This window comes from Schistocerca serialis, chromosome 3 (assembly GCF_023864345.2).
Source record: "Schistocerca serialis cubense isolate TAMUIC-IGC-003099 chromosome 3, iqSchSeri2.2, whole genome shotgun sequence".
NCBI lineage: Eukaryota > Metazoa > Arthropoda > Insecta > Orthoptera > Acrididae > Schistocerca > Schistocerca serialis.
This window is the reverse complement of record NC_064640.1, coordinates 840,067,693-840,092,606: the sequence shown is the minus strand read 5'-3', so window position 1 is coordinate 840,092,606 and position 24,914 is coordinate 840,067,693. Positions and strand designations below refer to the sequence as shown.

At 41.4% G+C, this 24,914-nt stretch overlaps 1 protein-coding gene across 5 annotated transcripts in view; it reads left to right on the top strand.

Moving 5' to 3' along the window:
- The window catches only part of LOC126470898 (ATP-binding cassette sub-family B member 6), a 151,763-nt gene that overhangs the window by 110,228 nt on the left and 16,621 nt on the right, over positions 1–24,914 (top strand). For all 5 annotated transcript variants that reach the window (XM_050098929.1, XM_050098926.1, XM_050098928.1 and 2 more), the window contains exon 12: positions 21,934–22,048. In XM_050098929.1, coding sequence (XP_049954886.1) covers positions 21,934–22,048 — 115 coding nt within the window. The remainder of the gene's footprint in view (positions 1–21,933; positions 22,049–24,914) is intronic.

The window sequence follows — 24,914 nt, the reverse complement described above, 5'->3', positions numbered from 1 at the left end:
ATTACTCATGTTTCGTCGAAGTACAATAGGAAATAACCAATTACCGCTGTTCTTTATTGCGAAAAAGCGGTTTGTGAGAATGATACAAACACCTTTCCTTGCTATCGCATGAATTAGGAGGCTTATTGCTTGTTTGGTTTAATTAATTAATGGAATATGAAGCAATTGGCATGAAGAATGGTTTTTCCAAACTTTCTATAAAAGAAAGTCTGCTATCAAGACATCGCTTTTGTTCAGTTACTTTATTTATGACTGAACGTTTCTAAAACTGAATACACTCGTCCGAGCTCTGAACTGCAGTCGCGCTCTGGCAACGTCATTCTCTGTTCATTGGCTGACTGTGTTTTGTGATGTCAGATGTGCAGGACGAACCTAAACTCGGCCACCGTCGTAAATGACGCGAACTGTAGTGGCGCCATTTTATTATCCTCTCTTAACTATGGACAATCTTACTTCCAACTGAACATTATTGATTTATGCAGAGTTTATTGTTTCAGATTTTATGAATTTCCAGGTTCAATAACTTCTGTTAATGCAAAGTATTCCGTATTTTACTGTTACTATTCCTTTTTGCGGATCTCATTTGTTATTTATTTATGTCAGTCATTATTTTTCTATCACTGGTGCTCAAAAGTTACCCACTATTATTTTAACATTTAGTATTTATTACTGCAAACTACCCCTCATGTTTTCTTGTAAGTCATCATTTGGGTATAGTCTTTTTGGGAATTATTTTTACTTACTAGGAAGACGTTACAAACTAATAGCCTATGTACAACATGAAGACACGTATTCCTTACTTACTATGGTAGGACAGAAGGAGAGAATGAAACTTGAAAGGGAAATAAAGTTTCATCCAGCTGGGATCGCACAGTACGCCAAACTGTCTATCTGCAAAAGAGTGGCGGACTCCCTGCAAAATCTAGTCACTCTTAAGTTGAAAACTTTTCAGATCTACAGTGCTTCGTGAGGCCTAGTTCTTTCTTACTTTTCAGGTACTCCAAGGGGTATGTGTTTGCATGTGGCTTACCAATTATCCTGAATGGTCCTTGATAGACATGCATAAACTTCTTTGTTTCTCCTGAAATTTTCTTAGGTTTCTGTTTAGTTTTGACTAACACTAGTTCACCCATATTAAAACTATTGGGGGAATATTTTGCATCATGCCTTTTTTTCTGTGCAAGGCTCTTTTATCAGAAATTTGATTTGTTGGCTGAGCCTTTGCCTTTATCTCTTAGAATGTAGTTCCCTTCTGCATTAGCATCTTGCACTTTCTTACTAAATTCAGTATCTTTGTGCAACTATCCCTTATTCCTCATTACTCTAACAGGCAATTATCATGCTTCATTTTTACTGCCTGTCTGTTGATCAGAAATTTTGTTATGTTACCTATGCCAACTAGTATCAAAGCCTCTTGCTTTACTGGTCTAGAAACTTTTCCAGTAGCACCAATTATTCTTAAGCCACTTCCTTTCATGACAGTTGGTTCATCCTTTTTAGGGATAGAATCAAAGAATGATTGGGACAAAGCATTTGCTTCACAGCTATCAAGAAGGCAATGCTCTGTCAAATCTGATATGTCAGTTTTTGTAATAGGGTGAGTTATTCTAATTTGAACAGGTTCCTCAGAAAAGTCTTCTAATAAACCCTTTCCAATCTGTTTCCAGCTAAAGTAACATTCACACCCAGATTCACAGGGTCATCAATCTATACATCCTCAATGGGTATATGTGGGTTCTGCCTTGTTGGACACCTTTATCCAGGTAACCTACATGCCTCAGGGTTCCATCCTGAGCATTGTCCACTTTGCTTTCGCCATTAACCCTATAATGGCCTGTCTACCGCTGGGCATCTCCAGCTCCCTTTTTGTTGATAATTTTGCCATCTATTGCAGTTCTCCGTGGACTTGTCTCAGTGAGCTGCATCTTTGGTGATGTCTCGATTGTCTTTACTTGTGGAGCATCGACAACAGCTTTTGCTTTTCCACTGACAAACCATTTGTATGAATTTCTGGCAGTGCAATGAGTTTCTTCCACTGTCTTTACACCTTGGGCCTGTTGCTATTCCATTCACTGAACCTACAAAATTCCTGGGGCTCATGCTTCATAGGAAAATTTCTTGGTCCTCCCACTAGTCATATCTGGCCGCCCGCTATACCTGGCCCCTCAATATCCTGTGTGTCCTCAGTGGTACTTCCTGTGGAGCTGATCGGACCACCCTCCTCCATTTGTACCGATCCGTTGTCTGTTCCAAACTAGACTATGGGTGTTTCATTTCTGCATCTGCATGTCCGTCCCTTTGATGCCATCTCAATACAATCCACCATCGTGGAATCCATTTGACCACTGGCACCTTTTAACTAGTCCAGTTGAGAGTTTGTACGCGGAAGCTGCCATACCACCTTGATGATCTTCTCAGCAGATACGCATGCCGTTTGTCTGCCATGTCTGGCCACCCATCCTATGCCTCCTCCTTTGATGACTCCTTTGACCACCAGTATGGCATGCATCCCCTTTCTCTGTTACCTCCTGGAGTTCGCTTTCAGCTATTGCTCCATCAGCTTAACTTCGCGCTAGCTGCTTCTTCAGTATAGACAATCCTAAGTCGCTGCTATACAAGTGCCTAATCTTGAAACTGCTACTCAGCTGCGCCGTGACCAGTCGGGTGCGGCACTTATGTCCTCTTCACATAGGGGCTGCTGCTTTCGCGTTGTCATCCTGGAGAGGGGTCAATCAGCACACGCTTGGCCAACATCTTCTCACAACCATCTCTTATCTGTCGTTCCCGACTGGTTTGTTGGCACTTGACTTTACAATGTAACATTCCTCCTCCCCCCCCCCCCCCCCAAAGTGATGGACCATCGCCATATATGGAGCGTGACAATGGTGAGGGAGGTAGGAGCGTGGACGCCGTGATGGACTGGAAGCTGTGGCTGCGGGGAATGTCAGACTTTGTCATGTCCCGCTATCCAGCCTTCACTCTGATGGAAACTTTCCCTGGAAAATGCCCAGAAGGGTACGCATCCACCTCCTGAGGACCATAACAAGATGTAGAAGGCAACGGCTGCTGCAGCGTGGGCGGGTCCAGCTCCATTGGTAGAACGAGAGGAGGTGGAGATGGTGAAGGTTCCATCTCTATGGGGGTAGTCCTGTGATGTTGTGCTGCCACCCTCTGGCGGCTGCTGTGGCTGCACTGTCCTTGGGATCCATGAATCTGGGGGAAGAGATACGGAAGGATCACCATGCATGTGACAGTGGCGAATTTGATTGTGACGTCGGCACTGCAATCTGTTGGAACGTGAAATTAGATACTTGCATGCACCAAGTGGACGAAGGATCTCGGCTCGTGCCTACCATCTGCTGCCACTAAAAACCCTGAAGAACACAATATCGTGCAGCACGAAGCAATACTTGTGGCCTTCCTTTGGTGCTGGGTGCTGAGGAGGGTGGAGCAGTGTCCAATGGCGGCAGCCATGAAGCAATTCCACCAGAAAGGTCCATCTTGTACATGTGAATGATAGGAGGCAAGAAACAGTTGCAATGCTTGATCCCTGCTGTGTGCGGTGTGACGTTTGGCCATGTACTACTTGAAGGTTCTGACAAAACATTCCGCTTTGCTGTTTGACTGTGGTTTGAGTGGTGCACTAGTTGGTTACTGTATGCCATTGTGTTCATAGAATGTTTGAAATTCATTTGACGTGAACTGAGGGCTGTTGCCCGACAATATGACTTCAGGCAAACCTTCAAAGCAAAAAATACAGGACAACACCTGAATTATGCTATGTGACGTCGTTGAGTTCATTGGCGCAGCAGAAGGAAACTCGATATACGAATCGACCACAGTCAACCAACAAGTGTTCCAAAAGTCTATGTTCACACATTGCCATGGTGATAGAGACAGGCCAAGCAGAGAATTTTTGTGGTGGAGTGGACTGATTTTGCACACGTGCGTGACACTGACATCATCTTTTCTATTTGGGTGTCCATACCCTGCCAATTACAGCGTTGGCGCGCTACTGTTTCGTACAAACAATCCCCCAGAGTCCTTGGTGAAGTAACTGCAACACTTCTTTTGGCAAAGCTTTAGGGATCAACACATGTGACTGTCCACTGTCATTTTGAACAAGAATCACACACTGCCATAAGTGAGGTTATGCAGACATTGCAAAGTATCGGTGCACTACAGAGTTCTTAATGCTATGCAATGAGTGAGGCGAAGATGTGCAAATGTATTTTAGCAAAATGTTCAAACCTGTATCAGCTTCCGTGGCCTGTGCAATTTTCCTATAATTCAGAGGAAAGGATTGAAGCAATTCAGAATCCTGAGCATCAGTTGGACGAGAAGATGCAGCAGAAGCATCAAAGTCTGTATCAGGACCAATCGGAAGACGTGAAAGTGCATCCGCGTTACCATGTTTAGCTGTCAGACAATACACAATCTTGTACTGGTATTGAGAAGACAACAAAGCCCATCTTTGCAGTTTTTGTGCAGTTTGTACAGAAACTGGCTTCATCAGGTGAAACAAGGACTGCAATGGCTGGTGATTCGTTACTAAGTAGTATATTCTGCCATACAAATAATGGTGGAATTTGATGACACTATACACAATAGCCAGTGCTTCTTTCTCTATTTGTGAATTGTTACACTGTGCTTTGGACAACACTTTTGATGTGAAAGCAATAGGCCTGCCTTTATTACAAATTCTGTGTGAAAACACTGCACTGATAGAAGCGTCAACTTGCAACAAAACTGGTTTGTCAGGATCAAAGTGAACCAAGCATTGATCACAGAGCAATGCATCTTTATGTTTTTGAAAAGCTTCTCGACACTCATGTGTCCAATCAAAGGGAACATTCTTGTGATGCAACGGGGCTGCGATTTGTGTAGCATTCGGTATGAACCAAATATAATAGATCATTTTTCCTAAGACTGACCGCAATTCTGCGACATTGTGGGGGGAACTGGCAGGTCCCGTATGGCTAACAAATGTGACAAGAGGTTGTACATCTCGATTTTGACATGACCAAGATACTGCAACTCAGGTTTAAAAAATCACACTTTTCCAGTCTACATTTAAGTCCTGCTTCAGATAACACACGAAACAAAGCACGCAAATTTGCAATGTGTTCTTCAGGTGTACAACCTGCTATGATAATACTGTCCAAATAGTTCAAACAGTTTGGTACTTGAGTAGTCAACTGTTCCAAATACCATTGGAAAATGGCAGGTGCAGAAGCACTGCCAAATACTTAAACAAGCACATATAAGTGTTCACAATGAGATTCTTCATCTAGTGGTATTTGAAGATAGGAGTCGCGCAAATCAATTTTTGAAAAGCGACCAGCGCCTAACCTGTCCATGATACCCTCCGGCATGGCAGTGGATAAGTATCAATGACAGTTTGTGGGTTGACTGTAGACTTAAAGTCAGCACAGAGGCGAATGCGACCTGAAGGTTTGGGGAGTAAAACCAGTGGACTTTCCCATTGACTAGCTTTATGGGTGCAATAGCTCCGCTATCTTGCAAGTCTTTAGATTCAGCAGAGACATTGTCCTGTAATGCAATGGGAACACTTCTGGCCCAGCAAAATTTCAGCTGAGCATTGTCTTTCATAGTAATGTGTGCAACAAAATTGTTAGCATTGCCTAAACCTTCAGAAAAGAGTTCAGCGAATTCTTTCAGCAAGCTAGCTACAATGTCTTTGGCATTGAATGCAGTCACTGACAACACATTGACCTGAATTTTAAACCCAAACGAATCAAGGCCAAATATGTTCTCACAATCGCGTGATGATAACACAGTGAAAGTCACAGTTCGAGTTTGCGAGCTATACGTGGCAGGTAAAGTACATTTTCTGAGGATGGGAATGTCTTGTCCATCATAAGCTGACAGGTATGTGCTAGTTCTAGACAGGTCTGGGGAGCCTAACAGTTCATACGTGTTACAATTCAGCAATATAACAGAGGCACACGTGTCCAACTGAAACGTCACACATTTTCCACCAATATGCAAATGAACAAAGAGTTTGTTGGACTGACGTAGCACTGAATAAACTGTTCGCTTGCTAGTTTTGCAAATTTGTATTTTGAATACACTGCATTGATTACATGGGCCTTGTGATTAGCTTTGTATGAATGTGCAGAATTCTTATGTTTGTTCTACTGCAAACATATGGATTGTATGTGACCTGTCTTTCCACAGGTGTAACATTGTGCTTGTCTGCATAGGCAGTCTTGGCGTGTCTGCTGTGAATAGCACCGAGTACTGACTTAATTCTGTTCCCCTGTTTAGAGAGCTGTTTACGCAAAGTGTCGCATGCATGCACTGTTGCTGCCTATTGGGCTGGTTGCAAACAAGGGACGACTAAATCCAACAAATTGTTGACTGCTCCAATTTATCAACTGCTATGACACCCGAATCTTAGTGATCGAGAATTTGCACTATGTGCTGAAATGATGGATCTGACTGTTTCAAAATCTGTTCTCTAAGTTTGACATCAGTTACATTGTACACAATTGCGACACGCAACATAACATCTGAATATAAAATGTGAATTTGCATTTCCTCGTCATATCCTGCAAATTTGTTACCCACTTGTGATAAGATTGTGCTGACCTTTCCTTGCAATGAAAGAATTGGTACCTAGTTGCTACTACATTCACTTCATTGACAAAAAGTAATGTAGTTTCACAGTACATGGTATGTTTTGAGCAATTGCATGGGCTTCATATTGTTGCAGCCACTACAGTTGTTCCTCTTCTTTTTCATTAGACTGGCGAAAAGGTGGTATAGCACTTGGAGCTACAGGTATTGTTTGTTATTCCGTTGGGCATGCAGCATTTGCCAGCAACTGCTGTACAGTGTTCTGCAGTGTGGCTATCTGCTGCATCTGAAACTGAAAAAATCTGTGTTAGCTGTGTTGTATCTATCGATTGCAGCTGAGACACCTGAGCAGGGGATGGTAGAGGTTGGTTGCTCATTTTGGAATAGGCAAAGGCAATAAGTAGACAATGCAAGCAACAAAAATAAACACACAAGCAAAGAAAATTTCTGCAATGCCCACCTGAAAACACTGATTAGCAAAAACACTATAGGAGACACTGTTATAACATGTAAATAAATCCCTGCAAAGAAAAGACAAGGTAAAATTAAGGCATCAGCAAACCACAAGAGCCCACGACAAAAAAAAGTGGCAGCTTGGCTCTGCAGTGTCGCTATGGTATTTGTTCACCTTCTTGTCGCCTCATCGTTAAATATTATGTTTCCAGGTTAGTCATCAAATATGGGGTGTCTAGGAAACCACCTTACTTGGATCACTAGACAACATTCAAACAAATCATTTTAATGAATTTTATTACAAAAAAGTAATGACAATACTTAACTTTGAGAATTACACAGGTGGTTCAGAAGCAAAGGACGACATACAAAATAAGCAATCTTTTTCAATACAGACAGTCCTAAGTCGCTGCTATACAAGTGCCTAATCTTGAAGCTGCTATTCAAGTGGACTGCGGACCGTGACCAGTCTGGTGCGGCGCCTCTTTCCTCCTCACACGGGCCACTGCTGTTGTGTTGTTGTCCTGGAAAGTGGTTGGTCAGCATGCGATTGACTGATGTCTTCTCACAGCCAGATCTCTGTCGTTCCCAACTGGCAAGCCAGTGCTGGACTTTATGCAGCAACACCTCTGATGATCTCTGCGCTGCTGTCTGTCAGCAAGTGGTGTCACTTTGGCATAAAAAATGGTCTTCCCTTCATAGAAATGAGCTCTGGGGAATTAAACCTGCCCCAATGCTTGGCTGATCACCTCTCGGCACTATCAGTGCGAGGTGATCATTTTAGCTAGGTTGCGTATTGGGCACTGTCATTTTAGCCACTGCCATTTGTTAAGTGGTGATCTCCCCCCATTTTGTGCTCATTGTCATCAACCATTGACAGTTTGTCATTTCCTGACAGATTGCCCTTTTTTAACCACTTACATTCTAATGTATGATTGTCGTCTTAGTTATCGGTTGCTTTAGCGAATGATGTGTGGGCTGTCGACCATGTTTTACTTTTTATCTGTCATAGCAATATGGCAAAGGATATTTAATCTTTAGTTTAGGACCTCTGTTTTCTCTGTGATGTATTTTATGGACCTTTCTCCGAGAGAAAGTCCCTGTTTTTAGCAGTCTTTCCTTCTGTTGATTGGGCTTAATGTGTAGTTACTCTTACCTCCTTTTTCATTTTCGTGTTCTAAGGTTCTGATATGAGTATGTATGACATTGGTTGTTTTTGCACCCTAAAACAAAATAAAACAAAACTGCAGCAATGCCGTTACATCTGTAGTGAGGAGCAGTTCCTCTCGAAATATGCCGAGGGGCTTATCGAGGCCAGAAGCTCACTTTCTGGCAGTTGTTTTGTTGTGCCTACCTGCAACTCAGACTCTTCACTAAATGGTGAGTTGCAACTATCCTTTTCATAATATTGTTATGTTCCATCTTGGATTTTCTGTTGTTTGTATATAACAGTTACATTTAGAAAAAAAATGGCACATAGTTCTACTAATATATAAAAGGAATGGGATAATTTTCACATTTTATATATGTTCCTTGCTCCTAGCACAACAGATACATAGATGTGATTCAGCTACTCTTAATTTTCAATCTGTGTTTACGATACTCGCATACAATATATACATTTTGGGACATATCATGGCATTATGCTTGTATGAGGAAGAAAGTGACATCTGCTAAACCATACTAAGTAAGTTTCTGTCATATACTTCTTATGCTTCAAATAAATCTGTAGCTAAGTTCTAAAGATATATATTGTCAGTAGGCTTCTGAAGATTACAAATTAATTTGCTGCATCCAGTAATGCATAATTAAAGTATATTTGCAGTTGATTAATGAATTGTATTGTGAAAAAAGTTGTACTTTCATGGTATCAGCAGTACACCCATATCTCCTATAACTGATTTGCTAATACTTGCTGTAAAGCAACATACTGGTTCAATTAATTTTGTACGTCCAGTTATTACACAAATATTCACTTTACTCGCACTACTTAGACAGTAAAAGCATGGGGTGTCACTGTCCTTGTCACTTTGCTAACCCTTATAACATGTTACAACTCATAGTAACATAATACATTTAAAGAACAGCTCACAAAAACTCTGTCCTACGAAACTATCCTTTCTATATAGCATAAAATGACACTATTTCTTTGTGCAACCATATAATATTCTCATTGAAAGTCTGTGACTGCATCTGTTTCTTTGACACAAAAGTACAATGAAATCAGTAACCACATAAAAATCATTCACAATAGAACAAATAAAACGGATTACAGCACCAACTCAAATCGAAATCAACAGGTCACTAGCAGTAACAAATAAAACCATAATACCCATTGAACAGTAGGCAGCAAGACTTTATATTGAAATAGGAAATATTTTCAATCCCTTGGCAGTAAAGCATATGGATGTTTTTGCTTTCTTTACATCAGAATTTTTAACTTTGGGTGGTTCCACAGTTACAGCAGATGGTGGCAGACATTTCCCACAATATGGTTTTAGTCTGTCAAAATGAAAAATTACAGCATGGTACAGTCGAATTTCTGCATGAACAGGAGATGTTAAGTATGTGACCAGATAAGGCTCTTCATACAGGGGAGAGAATTTCTTTGTTTTTCCTTTCTTAATGGCTGGGTTACAAAGAACGACAAAATAACACAGTTTGTAAGGGGGAAGCACAGCTCCTTTGTTGCTTTGTTGAACTTGTTTGGCGGTAGCCTTGGCATATGTTTGTTGCACTATTTTACAGATGGTTTTAAGACAGCATGTTAGCGTTTTAATTTTGGCAAGCTCTGCACCAGGCAGCAGCTTATTGAGTAAGAATGGAGAGTTCCTAAGTCACCTGTATATCGCCTCATAGGGTGTATACCCAGTTGATTCGAGGATATGACTATTATATGCAGAAACTGTGTGTCCTAGTCATTATGTGTTCTGTTAACATAATAGGATGGCATCTGAACTATAGGTCAGTGGACACGTTCAAGGTGGCCATTTGCTTTTCATGTAAAGGCATTGTTCTCCATTTCTTAATTCCTAATAGTTTACTTGCCTGCAAAAACAAGACAGACATGAAATTAGTGCCCTGATCAGTAATGATAACCTCAGGCATGAGCCACCATTTCTGTTGCCATGTCAGCAAAAGGCACAAGGATTAAGTACTTTAAAAAAATGATCAGTAATGGGTAGGATATATTTGTTTTCTTATATGCTTTGTGGAAAAAATCCTATGATATCTAATCCAGTGATCTGAAACTGTCCTGGTTCTTGGGGTTTGTGCACAAGACACAGTTCCAAATATATTTCTCAATATCACTCTTTCTGATTTTCCACCAAAATTATCTAACTTTAGAAATTACTACCCCCTTCCCAATGGGAATCTTCCAGTATAAAATGCTGTCCTTTGTAACAAAATCTGGAAGAGAAGCATACTGGTGATATTCTACAGCTCCAGTCTGTGTCTCTCTCAACCCTATCAGCATATCATCTGTTTGTTCCACCCTGACTTTCCAACTTAGAACGTCTGTGTTTTTGTATAATCTACTTGGTTTGTGACACACATCACAGTCGTATTCCAACAATTTTAAGGGCCAGTGGGTTACATGACTACTTGGGTCCTGGAAACTCAACATCCACTAAATGGCAGCATGGTCAGTGACCACAGTGACCTTGCTTCTGCACGAATAACATTTGAAGTAGTATATTCCAAACACAAGAGACAGTAATTCTTTCTTCATTGTACTGTAGTTTCTCTCTGCCTGATTAAGTTGGTGGGAGGCATAACTAATGGGCCTTTCATCATCATTATATTCTTGACTCGGTACTGCTCTAACAGCAAAATCCAATGTGTCAGTTGAAAAGATAAAAGGCTTTGAGAAATCTGGTGAACTTGTCAAAATATCTTTCATCTTCTTCATCACTAATTGTCTTCCACCCACTCAAAAACTGCACACTCTTTCAACACATTAGTTATTGGTTAGTTATCACGGTGTAATCCTTCACGAATCTAGAGTAATAATTCATGAGACCTGGAAAACTTTGTAACTCGTTAGCATTAGTGAGCACTGAGAAACTCTCAACTTCTTCTGTTAAACAAGGGTCTGGCTTCACCACCACTGAACTAGTGATGTGCCTCAGGTACTGAACCTGTGACTCTGCAGTAGATTTGCACATTGTAACTTTGACAGTACATTTGTCAACCTGTCCACAAGTCTATCAATTTATAGGGAATGGTGCAGTTGCTCACCTTTTTTTTTTATTGTATTTTTTTTTTTTATATACAGGTAACTGTTTCTTTTTTCCGCAAATCTATACTGGTTGCCCTACTGTAACTTCTTTCCCCTCAATCTGGAAAAGATAATTGTGTCATCTAGATAGACTAGAGGCATAGTAGACTAGTCCTCCAACAAGTCAGCGAACCTCTGAAAGGTGACAGAAGTGTTTCTAAAACCAAAGGACATGCTTTAAAACTCTTACAACCCTGAGGGTACCATAGAACCAGTTTTTGGCCGGTCTTGGGGTGCAGTTGGAATGTGGTGGTAGCTGGATTGCATATCAAGGTTGGCAAAATACCCACAATTCCCTACTCTGTCTAGTGTTTCATCAATACAAGGTAGAGGGTAAGTATCAGGTGTGGTTATTTTATTTACAGCTCCCGTATTGACACGTAGATGATAGCTCTTTTCACCATTGATTGATTTCTTTGGCACAACCACGATTGGTGAAACCCAGGAGCTATCTGAAGGTTATATTATTCCTGCTACTAACTGATTTTGGATAGTGTCCTCCTCAACTGATTGTAAATGAGGAGTAATTCTGTATAGTTTCTTTGTATTGGCCTGGCATCTCCAGTTGGAATTTTGTAGTGCAGCAGGGCTGTTGCTGGCAAATATTGCTGTTCCTTGAACAACCAAGCAAAACCCTCTAAAACTGGGTATAATAAATTTTGCTTTGACTGAGGTAGGTGAGCTAACTTCTCATACAACTAACTTATAGGGAATGGTGCAGTTGTTCACTTTTTGTACAGGTAACTGTTTCTTTTTTCCCCACATCTATACTGATTGCCCTACTGTAACTTTTTCCCCTCAATCTTTTGTAAACTTGCAAGAATTGTCCCAAGAGGTATATCCATTCCTCCCTGACCAAAGTTAATACATCCTGGAACACAAAACTTCTTTCCTACTGCTTCCATTGTACTATTACCTCTCTTCACGCAAATCTGTAACCTGTCAAGAACATAATTTTGGCTAAATGGACCAACAAAAAAGACAGATTCAGCAGTTTTTTGGGCTTTGATGTCAATCCAGAGAACTTTCTCTTGCCGTCTGCTGATTGCAACGGTAGTGATGGTTTTTAATATCCAAGTTCATGGTTGTGTGGAAATCTGCGAAATGTTTCTTTCTTTGCAAGCTCCTCATCACTGTGAGGTGTGGGCACTGCTGAAACAGTGAGTTACCACACTGAATTAAGCAGTTTGCGTCATATAATCTTATCATATCCTGAAGCTGATGTAAGAAATCATTCCCTAAGGTTACATCGAAATCCCGTCTTCACTTCATTTCTTCCATATTAAATTGGTAACTGCTACCACTAATTTGTAGCTTCACAAAATATTTTCCTGCCGGTACTATTAGGTCCTTGTCTAGCCCATTAATGTGGCAGTGTGCCGGCTTCAGCAACTGCTTATAGCTATGAGAAAGAAACAAAACAGTAATTTGTGCACTGGTATCAACTACAACTTTGACAGCCCTCCTATGAAGTTTTCCTTCTAAAATTACGTTTTCCACCTCGTATATCTCCTCATAACAGTAAGGATTGTAAATTTCATGGGGATGGTATTTGGTGGCAGGGCCTCAGTGCCTGCCACCAAACCCACCCCCACCCCCACCCCCCTTTCCTGTTTCACCGATGAGGTCCCTCATATTGTCTATAATTTTGCAGAGGATTACTCTGCTGGTTGTACTGCCCTCTCATCTGGGGACAGCTACTGCTAATGTGTCCTACTTCATGACAGTGTGGACAGTATATTGCCTCACACCAGTCAGTGGGATATTCAGGTTTTTCACAGTGATGACAGTGGGTGTCATTTTTAAAAACTTTGTGCAGCTTGGTACTACACAATGAGATTGACACAAATCTTTCTGCCTCTTTGTGCAGCAAGACTAACCTTACTGCCTCATCTAAGGAGGCTGTGAGGCCACTTTAACCTCACCTATTTGTGGGTTTATACTACCCTTAATGAATATGTCCATAGCATTAGGTTCAGCCCCCTCAATTAGTGCTACATTTCGTTTCACATCTGATACCAATATGTACCAGTGACACGAAACCATTTGTATACCTGTGCGGCAAAAGCCTCGAAGTCCTCACTTCGTTTCTGCCACAGTGTGGACCACAGCCTCTGCAGTAACTAAGTCTTCTCTTATCTGAGTAGTGCTCTGATAACCCTTGTGCCAAAACTTCGAATATTTTTGTATCTCTTAAGGTATTTACTGGTTCGATGCATGTAGGGGCATATCCTGACAACTTCAACCTGTTTACATTTAAAAAGAATCCATGTGGTTAGGAACCAAGTGTGTACTGCATCACAGGCACTTTGCAAGAAAGTAGTGATATTTCCATTAGTCTTTCTAGAATAGGTGAGTATAAAAGTTACAGCAGGGAAAATGTTTACAGTAGCAGGGAGAGATAGGTAATGGAATTACCTGTGGATTTCTTAGGGGCTCCTACAATAGTTTTTACTAGCTTTTTGCATAGTCACTCGATACTTCAATGCTTCAGACTACTCCTCTAACTGAATTTTTCTGAGAGTGAGCCTATTAATTTCTTCATTTAAAGCGGCAACGGGATTCACATTTTTACTTTCGGCAGCAGGTTCCTATCTTTCTTGTTGCTGAGAATGCAGATCAGACATGGTTTCAATTTAGGAAAAGGCAATTACTGAATGATAAACTTCTGAGAGAAGGCTGACATTCTCACAGAAATTGAAACTCGTGTCTGTCCACAACAATGTTCTCACTGTACTCTTAGCGAAGTGACAGCAACAAACGAGTGTGCAATGCTAGTAACACTTGTATTAATTTTCACTGTGTGGAGGTGGTGGGTGTAGACGTGATGACAGTGCATCGAGTGAATGGGGTTAGCATCGACAGTGTCGCACTGGCAGTGCTGGCTCCACAGTGGCTATGTGATGTGGTGTTGACCCACCGTAAAGGCCGCAGGCCCCTCACAATGCTGGTGCAGACAGCGATCGGCACAGGCGTCTTTCCATGGGATGGTGTGGCATGCATCACAGACAGTGTGCTGGCAGTGACTGCTGGCTCTAAGAAGCCTCCCACTGTCACAGGGGAGAGCCAAGTCAGGGCCGGTGGCACTTGCTACCCACATGTGTATATACATAGTGCTGTGCACATAGGCACATCTAATGCCTGTGGCAGATGGTAAAATATGTCACTATGAGGTCGAGCCCTGCTCACTCGCACTGACTGTAGATAGCACTCTAATGTGACTATTGGCTAAAATGATATGCTGTCCGCAGCTCTCGACTGACGATGTTCGTGTGGCCACCATCTTCGGAGGATAATTAATCGTAATACTGGACCAAATGTTCTGAACTATCCCAAGTTCTGACACAAGTTGTGCATGATGGCTGATGGAAAGATTGTCCAGATCTGTGGGTGTCCAGTTCGTGAGGATGGTTGAAATAACAACAGAGAGATCCCATGGTAAAACTGGACAATTTCCAGCTTCATTTTCTAGAAATTGCGGGATACATCAGTGTCTAGGGAGGTCACAGACAGTGTGTGGATCTGGTTTCTGAGAGGATGGGAAAGGAGCGTCTGTTTAGGTTGAGAGCCAGCTGATGAAAGAGGCTGACTTCTAGGCCCAACCATCTTCCTCAGTCTGCAACTGGCCTTCATGTGATCATTTCCAGCTCCTTGATTGGTTTGCTACTTCTATATATGCTTGTTCTGGAAGTGTGGCCTCATCAGCATTGCCACCCATGCGAGTGGAGTTTGCCCAGGCACATGAATAGGGCATCAGTTGATGCTGGCATCCAGCGAACATTTGGTACCAGGTAACCCAAGCCTAGCCATAGCTCACAAGAAAATGTAGTTTCTTTTAACAACAAATAATTGTTTGCTTGAGATAGACTAATCGTCCATACAGCTCTCTGTACACTCCACTTCAGCTTGCACATTTATTGTTATTTTGAAATCGCCACAAAGTCTTAAGGTGCAGTTGAGTTTGTGTTCCATGACCGGTAGAGTTGCCCATTGAGTATGGGGAATAGGTGTTAACATGTCTTTATGAGTAAGCCTGTGCAGCTCTAGTTAAGACGGTGTTCTTAAGAGCCAAGGGCACTAGACAGCTTCTGAAAGAATTTTGGGCCGCCATCACTTTATAAGTGACATGAGCTTCAAAACCAGGTGTCTTCCCTAGTTCAGGTGAGAATTTTTGCCTGTTTATCTCAGAATATCTTTATGGTGACGCAAGGCCCTTCAGATTGCATGGCATGCGCTGTTTCATGAGCCATAATAAATCCCAAAGTGTGAAAAGAGTCAGTCCCACAAACAGTGTCCACCTTGGAGTCAGCTATCACCAGAAAATTTACAACAAGAGTGAAGTGAAACTGGGAACTGCTGGAAAAGGCAAATGATGCATGTATGCCCAAAGTTTTGTTGGCTGCCTGCAACACTGGTGACCCTAAACTTAAGAAACTGGACAGGTTTAGCAGTGGCACAGAAGCACTGCTGGGCAATGGCAGTGCTGGTGGTGTAGTTGTTTATGAGGTCTTCCTGGCTACAGTGAAGGTGCCTCCCCCCCCCCCCCCCCCCACCAGAAGTGGCATGAGCAGGATGTCCCATATAACCTGTGCTGGAGAATGTGACTTCCGTGACATCATCTTCCACCAGAATCAAAATCTGGACTGCACTGACTTTTTCATGAGCTTGACTATTCACATAACTTCCATCCAGAGTCGAGCATAAACTGCACTGTAATGTCCACATTTGTGTATCTATGTAGTCCGTTCCACACAAACATTTAAATTTGGAATTCGTACATAATCCTTGTTGATTGGCAGCCCAGTTCGGATATGATTGATAGAGGTCCTTTTTGTGCTGTCAGAATTATAACCTGGCTGCAATAATATGTTTTTTGTATAGGAAAATGTTCTTGCAATAAAGAAAACATTCTAGCAACTCACGTTCTGATGGATTTGTTAACAGTCCTAGTTTTTACATTACATTTTATGTATATTTTGAGATGACCTTTTGTGTTTCCATATCAGGAATTTGACAAGCTGAAAAATATAGCTACAACCATCAGTTGTAAGCATCTCACTCTTCATGTTGTTCGTTAAATGGTTGGAAGACTGTAATAGTGGCTGGTGTGAGTGCTACATTCACTGACACATACACTACATGTAATATACATGTTGTTAGCTCTCGATCACCTTGTGCCATTTACATAAGAAATGGTAAATGTTCAACAGTTGTAGAGCCCACCAGACTAACTCTCTCTGCAGTACGATAACACTTGTGACATGCACGCCATTGTTCACATCGGCACTGGCTTAGGCTGGCCATGGGCTGATATATATGCCAGAGTCTGTAATAATCCCATCAGAGGGCACATCTGAGGATCGGCACCGAGTTAGTAGTGGAACCACAGCAGACAGTACTAATGTCATGGTAGCTACTCACTTTCCTTGATAACGTCAGGTAGTGCCATTGCATACTCAACACAAATTTCTCACGAAAATATGGTTTATCTTGCACTGCTGGACCCATCATCTGTTGAAATAATGAATTGTGGGGCAACGAAGTATTGAACATAATGGAACTGAATTTTACTCACTATAAACACACAAGCATTAATATTCATTAGTCACCTGAAAATACAGCACCTATTATTGGTGAAATTCACATCTAATTTCGGTGAAATAGGCTATGTGCCCAAAGACAAAGCCTTAGTGCTTCAAAATTTACTGCAAAAAAAAAAAAAGTAGAAGAAGATTGGGCTGTTCAATTGGAATGTTTGCTTTTGTAAAAATTTCAACAATTTCTTTACAAAATGATGTTTCCTTGTTTTCTTTTTTCTCTATATACCTTTCAACAAATGAGTGTTTATCTTCATCATCATCATTATTATTATTATTATTATTATTATTATTTACCCACTGGTGCATTATTTACCCACCAGTGAATAGAGTGCTTTTCTGAATTAAGATGTTTCTTGACATTATTCTTGTTTGCCCCCACACAATTTGATTATTACAAGATCAGCAGAACATTGCTACTGATATTTCATGGGCATTTGTAACTGCTACAGATAGAATTGAAAGGTATTTAGCGTAGGAGTATAAGCAAAAATAACTGTATGAACCCATTAAGGGATGACTTTCGGCATACATTGACAGGTTTTGTTTTTCGATCAGTATGGCCCCACCTCCCTGTCACAGGTGAGCATCTACCCTCATGTTGTGTGTTTCTGTGAAAGCAGAAGTGACACATGGCCATGAGGATCACTAATATCTTCTGTCATTATGAGAGTTGTAATTTCAAAATAAGAAATAAAAATGATGAGCAACACACAACACAAACCATTCAATAAAAGGCTACTTGAAATTGCTGGCCGAGGCTGGCAGTGTTGTAAACAAAGTGGTTGGAGCGCGACCTCTACCAATATTTGATGCAACCACAGTTTAAAACACCTGCCACTACAGCAACTTTTGAACTTCAGCAAGCAGACAAACACACACGTCTCTTTATTTTAAATTGCTAGGTCCTACATTGCATTATATGCTGTGTATCATGTAGATATGGGTCACCCTCCCACAGTTGATATGGCTACAGAGCATCGAGTACACTGATGGATTGTTTTGTTTGTGAGCTTTTTATTTTCTTGCACACAGTATCTTTCAAAGTGAGACTTTGCCTGTCGTGCAATACTATTAACCAAAATGTGGTTAAATTTTCAATATTTACACACAGAAAAGAAGACTGTTCTAAATTATCTCTGATAAAATGGTTCATTTGGATAAAGTCTGTTATGAAACTGTGTTTATTAGCTAATTTTGTGTTTTTGGATTTTGAGGTAAAATTTACATCTAGATTTGCATTTACAGCAAACGAGTTTTTTAGGTCCCTAGTAATTGCAATGAAAAGAGATACTATATAACAAAGATATTGCTCACAAAAGATTTTTCAGTATTATGTAAGTGGTATCACTCAATTTATGGGGGCATGCTGGAAAGTAATGCCTCCAAAATTTTTTATGTGTAACCTCTTAAATCTTTTTAAGTAAGGCAAATGTTATTAACATTCAACATCTTTATTGTTCATTTTTACGTATTTATTTCTCAACATTCTCACCCTGACAACGAATACATTTCTCCCAATGAGACACAAGTTTCTTGATACTGTCATTCAAGAATGACTGTGAACCTCACCACAGCTTGCACTGCGTAGTCACTATCAAAGTGAAGTGCCTTGAAGGCGTTCCTTAAGATATGGAAACAGACGAAAATTGGATGGACCCAAGTTGGGAATTATTGAGGATGACTGATAATAGTGAACCCCAGGCATAAGATGTTGCAGGTGTCCCAACACTCACGTGTGCTCTGGCATCGTCATGCTGAAGGAGAGGATGCTCGGTGTGTGGACAAGCACTTCGAATTTGAAACTCTGTTGCAGCGTGCTGTTTATCATGCACTAACATAATTACATTACATTCTGCCATGTTGCGTGCTAAAATTTGAAGCCCTCCAGGGGCAGAGGGCTGCAAATGTATAGACATGAACAATAAAGATGCAGAATATTAATAATGTTAGTTTTTATTTGAAAAACTTTGAGTTTTCACATGAAAAATTCTGAGGCATTACTTTTCAGTATGTCCTCCTCATATGTTAAAAGTGAGCATCCCTCTTTTTAACATTCGTAGAGCTGGCAGAACAACAGAAATATGTTGGAGTTTGTTAGAAGAAAGTATCCCCAATGCGAGGAGGAACCTCTAATGTGGCCACAAGAGTACAAGACACTGGAAGTGGTAACGATTTCTAGGAGAATGCTAAAAGACACAAAAATTGTGTAGTTGTTTAACTGACACACAGTATTTGATTATATTATAAAAGGAGTTTCCACTGCAGTTTATAGTTATTGTGTTCTTTCAACACTGAAAAAAATACATAAAGAATGTCTGTACGTTTCTAGGTTAACATTGAAAGTGTTTCTGTGGAAAACTATCAAAACATAGGTAATATAGCAACATAGCAGACCAATGAGTGCAATGTATGCACTGTCTGGTCTGCTTTCTACTCTGCAAGCAATTGTATGAGGCTAAGTCAATTACTATCCGCAAAGTAGTTATAAAATTTTATTGTAATGAAATAGGAAACATACAAGAACATCATTTTTCGACATAGTCTCCTTGAGTTTCAACGCACTTTGTCCATCGTTGTACAGGCTTCCTGATGCCCTTATAAAAGAAGGTCCTCGGTTGACCTGCGAGCCAGGAATGCACTGCTTCTTTCACTGCTTCGTCCGAGGCAAATCTGTGGTCTCTTAATGCCTGTTTGAGTGGACCAAACAAGTGATAGCAAGAAGGGGCAAGATCGCAACAATATGGAGGATGATCCAGCAATCCAAATTTGAGTTTCTGGAGCATTTCAGCAGTGAGGCCAGCAGTATGCGTACGGGCATTGTCGTGCAACAACAAAACACCTTTTTGACAGCGATCCTCGGTGTTTGCTTCAAATTGCGGGCTTTAGCCTGGCAGTAAGCATCTCACTGTAACATAGACTGTTTATTGTTATGCCGCTCTCCACATAATGTTCCAGTACTGGGCCTTGAACTTTTTCTTGCACGGTGAATTTGGATGTTTCCACTCCATACTCGGCTGTTTACTCTCCGGCTTGTAATGACGGATCCATGTTTCGTCACCAGTAATGGTCCTGTCTAAGAAGTTGTCCCCTACGTTACCATAGCGATCCAAATGTTCTTTGCAGATGTCAAAGCGCATTTGTTTATGCAACTGTGTGAGTTGTTATGGGACTCATCTTCCACCAACTTTATGAAACCCAAGTCTGTTGTAGAACTGTGACTAATTTGCAGACAATGTGCCACTTTGTCAATAGTTAATTGTCTGTCTAAGAGAATCATTTCATGTGAACACTCAATGGTGTCTTCATTTGTGGCGGCAAACTATCATCCGGCTCCTTCATCGTGCATAACAGTTGTGCGACCATTTCAGAATTTTTCAATCCATTCGTAGTCACTCCGTTGTAGCAAAACACCGAAAGATCTAAAGTCTTCCATGAATTTCGGCCCCTGATACACCTTCCAACAACAAAAAACAGATCACTGAACATTGCTCATCTTTGGTGCTAAATGCAAAAATGATTAGCTCAAATACCTGTTAAAGGAAATGTTAAGTGCATGACTCACTCCACTTAAAGGTGCATAAGCAAAAATAGCTTTTACAGTGTAATGAACGCAGCAGTTGGATAGGAAGTACCTGGAAAAGACTTTTACTAGCATGCAGAGCCATGGTCGTTTACTCCCTGTTCAGGAGTGACTGCATTTCAAGTCAACCACATAGCACTATGGAGCGCCATCTGCCAACAATGTTGTCGTGCACAGAAAAATGTCACTGTCGAGTTGTCGTCGGGAGATTCAGGGTGACCTAGACATATATTCTATTTGGTGTAATGAACGTCAGCTCACTTTAAATGTGGATACGTAAAAGTTAATACAAATGGGTAGGAGAAACATTACTGGAATGTTCAAATATAGTATTAACAGTACACTGGTGGACTCTGACACTTCAATGAAATATCCTTATATCTGGGAAAGTTACACGCACCTACATATTTCCTTTAACAAGCATACGTATTTCAGCTAGTCACTGTTGCATTTACTGTGATTGACTCATCCAGGGTGTTGTATCAGTCAGCCCGTACTAGTCACACAGCCTTGTGCTGTGATTTCAGCTGTTGACATTCTGTTGCATTACAGAGGAGTTTTGATAGTTTTTATTTCTCTCTGTTTGTGCAATATCTAAAACCAATTTGAGCAAGAAAATATTTTAAACACAAATGTCCACATATTCCCATTTATAGGAAGTATGTTGAATTAAATCAAAATTCTACAAACAGTGCATATTCTAAAACATCAGTCTTATATGGAATACATGAAAATATTACAAAATGTTAATATATTGATGTAAAATAGTTAGAATAGTAATATGTTTACTAATCTCATAAAAAAGCATTTAACAATACATGTGACTGTAAAATATGAGGGTTATCTGATGTGCTTAATAGGTGAGGGCCTTCGGAGAACTACATCCCCCTTTTTTAAACCCCTCTCCATCCTGTAACCCACTGTTCTCATACTTCATTGTACACTTTTTCTATCTTCCTCCCTTGTTGAACATCTATTCTATTCTTTTGAAACTTCCTGGTAGATTAAAACTGTGTGCCAGACTGAGCCTCAGACCATGGAAGTTTCATATTGGTGCTCACTTTGCTGCAGAGTGAAAAATTCATTCTGGATCTCTTCTTTTTCTCTACATTTTCTCCCATCTCAATTTCTTTTTATAAGAGAGCATTATAATTTCATTTCTGCCATGACTATTATAAAAATTTCCTGACACTGTTAGAGGCAGGAAAAATCATTTCATTTTCAGCATCTTCTTCTTCCTTCCCCTAAAAGTGGAAAAATGCTAGATGTAACAGGAGCTTGTCTTGTTGGACATTTGGTGGCCTATAAATCAAAGAATTCATTTACTCTCTAATTGTTGCAATATTTCTTCAAATTATTCAGTACATTTCATGCTACTGGCCATATTTGATACTAATTAGTGCTTGAAATTTTAGGTTCAATATCCAGTATGGAAGAGTTGGTGCAAATGACGCAGATATTATAACAGCAGCAAAAGCAGCAGATATCCATGAAAGGATCCTTTCGTTTCCTGATGGCTATGAAACACAGGTAAGTGTGTGTGTGTGTGTGTGTGTGTGTGTGTGTGTGTGTGTGTGTGTGTGTCTTCATAGTCAGTCCATAGTTCTTCACAGTTTGACACACAGAAAAACAATTGGATTTGACTTTAGTACAAGGGCTGTTCAATAAAGAATGACTGTCTTTGGCAGGGCAGCGTATCTTTAGTTTCTGCAGAGGTGTGACACCACCACCAAGCATCACTATCTACATAAGGTACTGAACAGGCCGATGATGGTCGACAGCAAGCCAGGGAACAGAGCCTCGCAAGTGGGAATGAAAACTCACCATGCGAGTCAATGCACAGGGAAGCAGAAAGTCTGAAACCATGTAGAGACGTGCACGAAGATAAACACAACAGATGGCAGGGGTGGTCAACAGACCATTGAGCACATGGAAACTTCACAATGTATAAAACGAGGTCCACATAGGTTAAACTCAGCATTATAACTACCCTTCCTGGCTTATTGCTGCCGGCAGGTAAACACGCCTGTCGGTATGCCCATACCATGCTGCGTGCCCTTCCCTCTCCCTTTCCCCCATGGCAGTTGTCCACACTATTCCAATCTCGATAACCCTCCCAGCTCCTCTGCCTTCAGCAAGGTATTTGTTGGCGAGGATACTAAATACCTTCACCCTGAAAAGGCTACATAGAGCTGAAAGTGGCCTGGCTTCGACCAGGACTTCCAGTTCAAAACCAGAGCGAGTGCCAGAAGGAGATCACCAACACCATTGGCTCTACCAGAGGGACTGAAGAGTGCAGAGGCACAAGCAACAGTAGGTCCACCACCAGTGGCAGAAACAAGGCCACACTGGTGAGGGAAGAGGGGGGGGGGGGGGAGGGGGAGGAGGAGGAGGACGTGCCAGAGTCCATGGGGAATGAGACGTGCCGGGGTCCAAGGTGGCAGACGAAGGGGAGGCAATCCAGGGTGTGAAATGAAAGGGGGGGGGGGGGGAGCATGAGGAAGTGCACCGCTGTAGGTGGGAGCCTGCACCCAGAACAGCATCACAACAAACCCCTCCAGCCGGCTGGGTGGAAGACCACGGCTGTGAGGACCCAGAACGGTGTGAGCGCAACTAATTAGTATGATGGGTTAGCTACTCCTGACATCATGACCCACGATGAGACGTGGCATCCACCCCTCCTGCTGTCCAAAAGACCAAGCCTAAACTACAGTCCTGGGAGGAAAACACAGTGGGCCTTGGTGGTCCAGGTCATGTGACTCAGCATGCAGCAAATCTAAGAAACTCCACAACTGATGCTCATGTAAAGAGTTCCTCCGGACTGCAGTTATTGACCTGTGTCACCCAGTATGTTGCCACAAAACTCAACAATGCATAGTCGCAGAGAGAGGCAGGCACAAACTTCTTCATTTGTCTTGAATAAACGCATGAACTGCTCCAGCTCTGAGTTAGATGCTGGGTGAAATGGGACAGTAGTCAGAATCTAAATATCATAGTGAAAATAAGTCTTCAAACTCGTGTGTCACATTATCAGATACAAGACTCTGGGGGTCCCCTGATCCAAAAATGACTGACAACGTTCAGACAGTGGCAGTTGTTGACGTGGAGGATGGCTGGGTTTCACATGGGAAATTTGACAAAACATTGACCACAACAACCACATGCTGCCCAAAAATGGACCCATGAAATCAATGTGCATCCTATCCCTATGGTGCTCCAAACCTGGCCATGGGGAAACCTGGTGTTGTGGCGCAGCCAGGTTCTGTGCACAGGTCCCGCAAGCTCGCCTCAGATGTTCAGTGTCACAATTAGTTGCCAATGTGTGCACATTATGCCATACCAACACCTTTGTAGGAGTCTTACCCCAGTGTAAGACACGCAGCAACTTGAATATGCAAAGGCGCAGTGCCGGTGGGATGACCCTTTGACACTTAGCATAATATGAAATCTTGCTCAAAAAATACTGGCGCTCCTTCTGGTTCTTAGGTGCTGGCAGGTTGGTGGCAGCTTTGGTGTGTTCATCTGTAGGTAGGAATGAGGCCATTTTTGCTAAGCATATGTCCCAAAAAATGCACAATTTGACAGAAAAAACTGAACTTTTACAGTTTTCAGTGGAGGGCATTCTCTAGAAGACTTTGGAAATCTGTATGTAGTTTATCCAAGTGCTAATCTCATGTAGAGCCCATAACGCAAATGTCATCAAGGTAGTTTATACAACAGAAAATGTCCTGCATCAACTGCTTCAAATATCATTGATAAATTCCCGGCACAGACAAGATTCCCAAAGGCAACCGATTAAACTGGTTAAACCAAAAGGGGGTCATGAGTATCAAGAAAGTCCACGAATCTGCATTCAATGGCAACTGTGGGTGCACATTGTACAAGTCAAAGCATGAAAAATACTGTCGTGTCCATCCCCTCCCCTCCCTGAAAGGCACACAATACCACCGGGCTTCTGAATCACCACCAAAGGGGGTGGCCCACTGACTTGATTAAATAAGAGAAACCATGCGCTGATCGTGTCAACTCTGCAAGTTGACCTTTACCTTGTTGCACATGGAGAAAGGAATGGCTGGGGGTGACAAAATTTAGGTACAGCCAACAGCTTGAGAGAAATGTGTGCCTCAAAATTTTTTTTGTCCAGGCCAAGGTATTCTCAAACAACTGGTATTGTGCCAGCAGGAATTGATCACTAACAATTTAAGTTTCCATTCTGCATTCTTATAATGTGCAGAGACTGAGAATTGCCCCTCCCCCCAAGGAATATACTGATTACAATAAGACACAACTTGATGGAGCTGTCATTGCAACTCTGGGAATTATTGCAGCTGACCATCACTCTCATGCGTGCTTTAAATTCAGCTGGTCACCCATCCACTACGAGCATCAGTAAAAT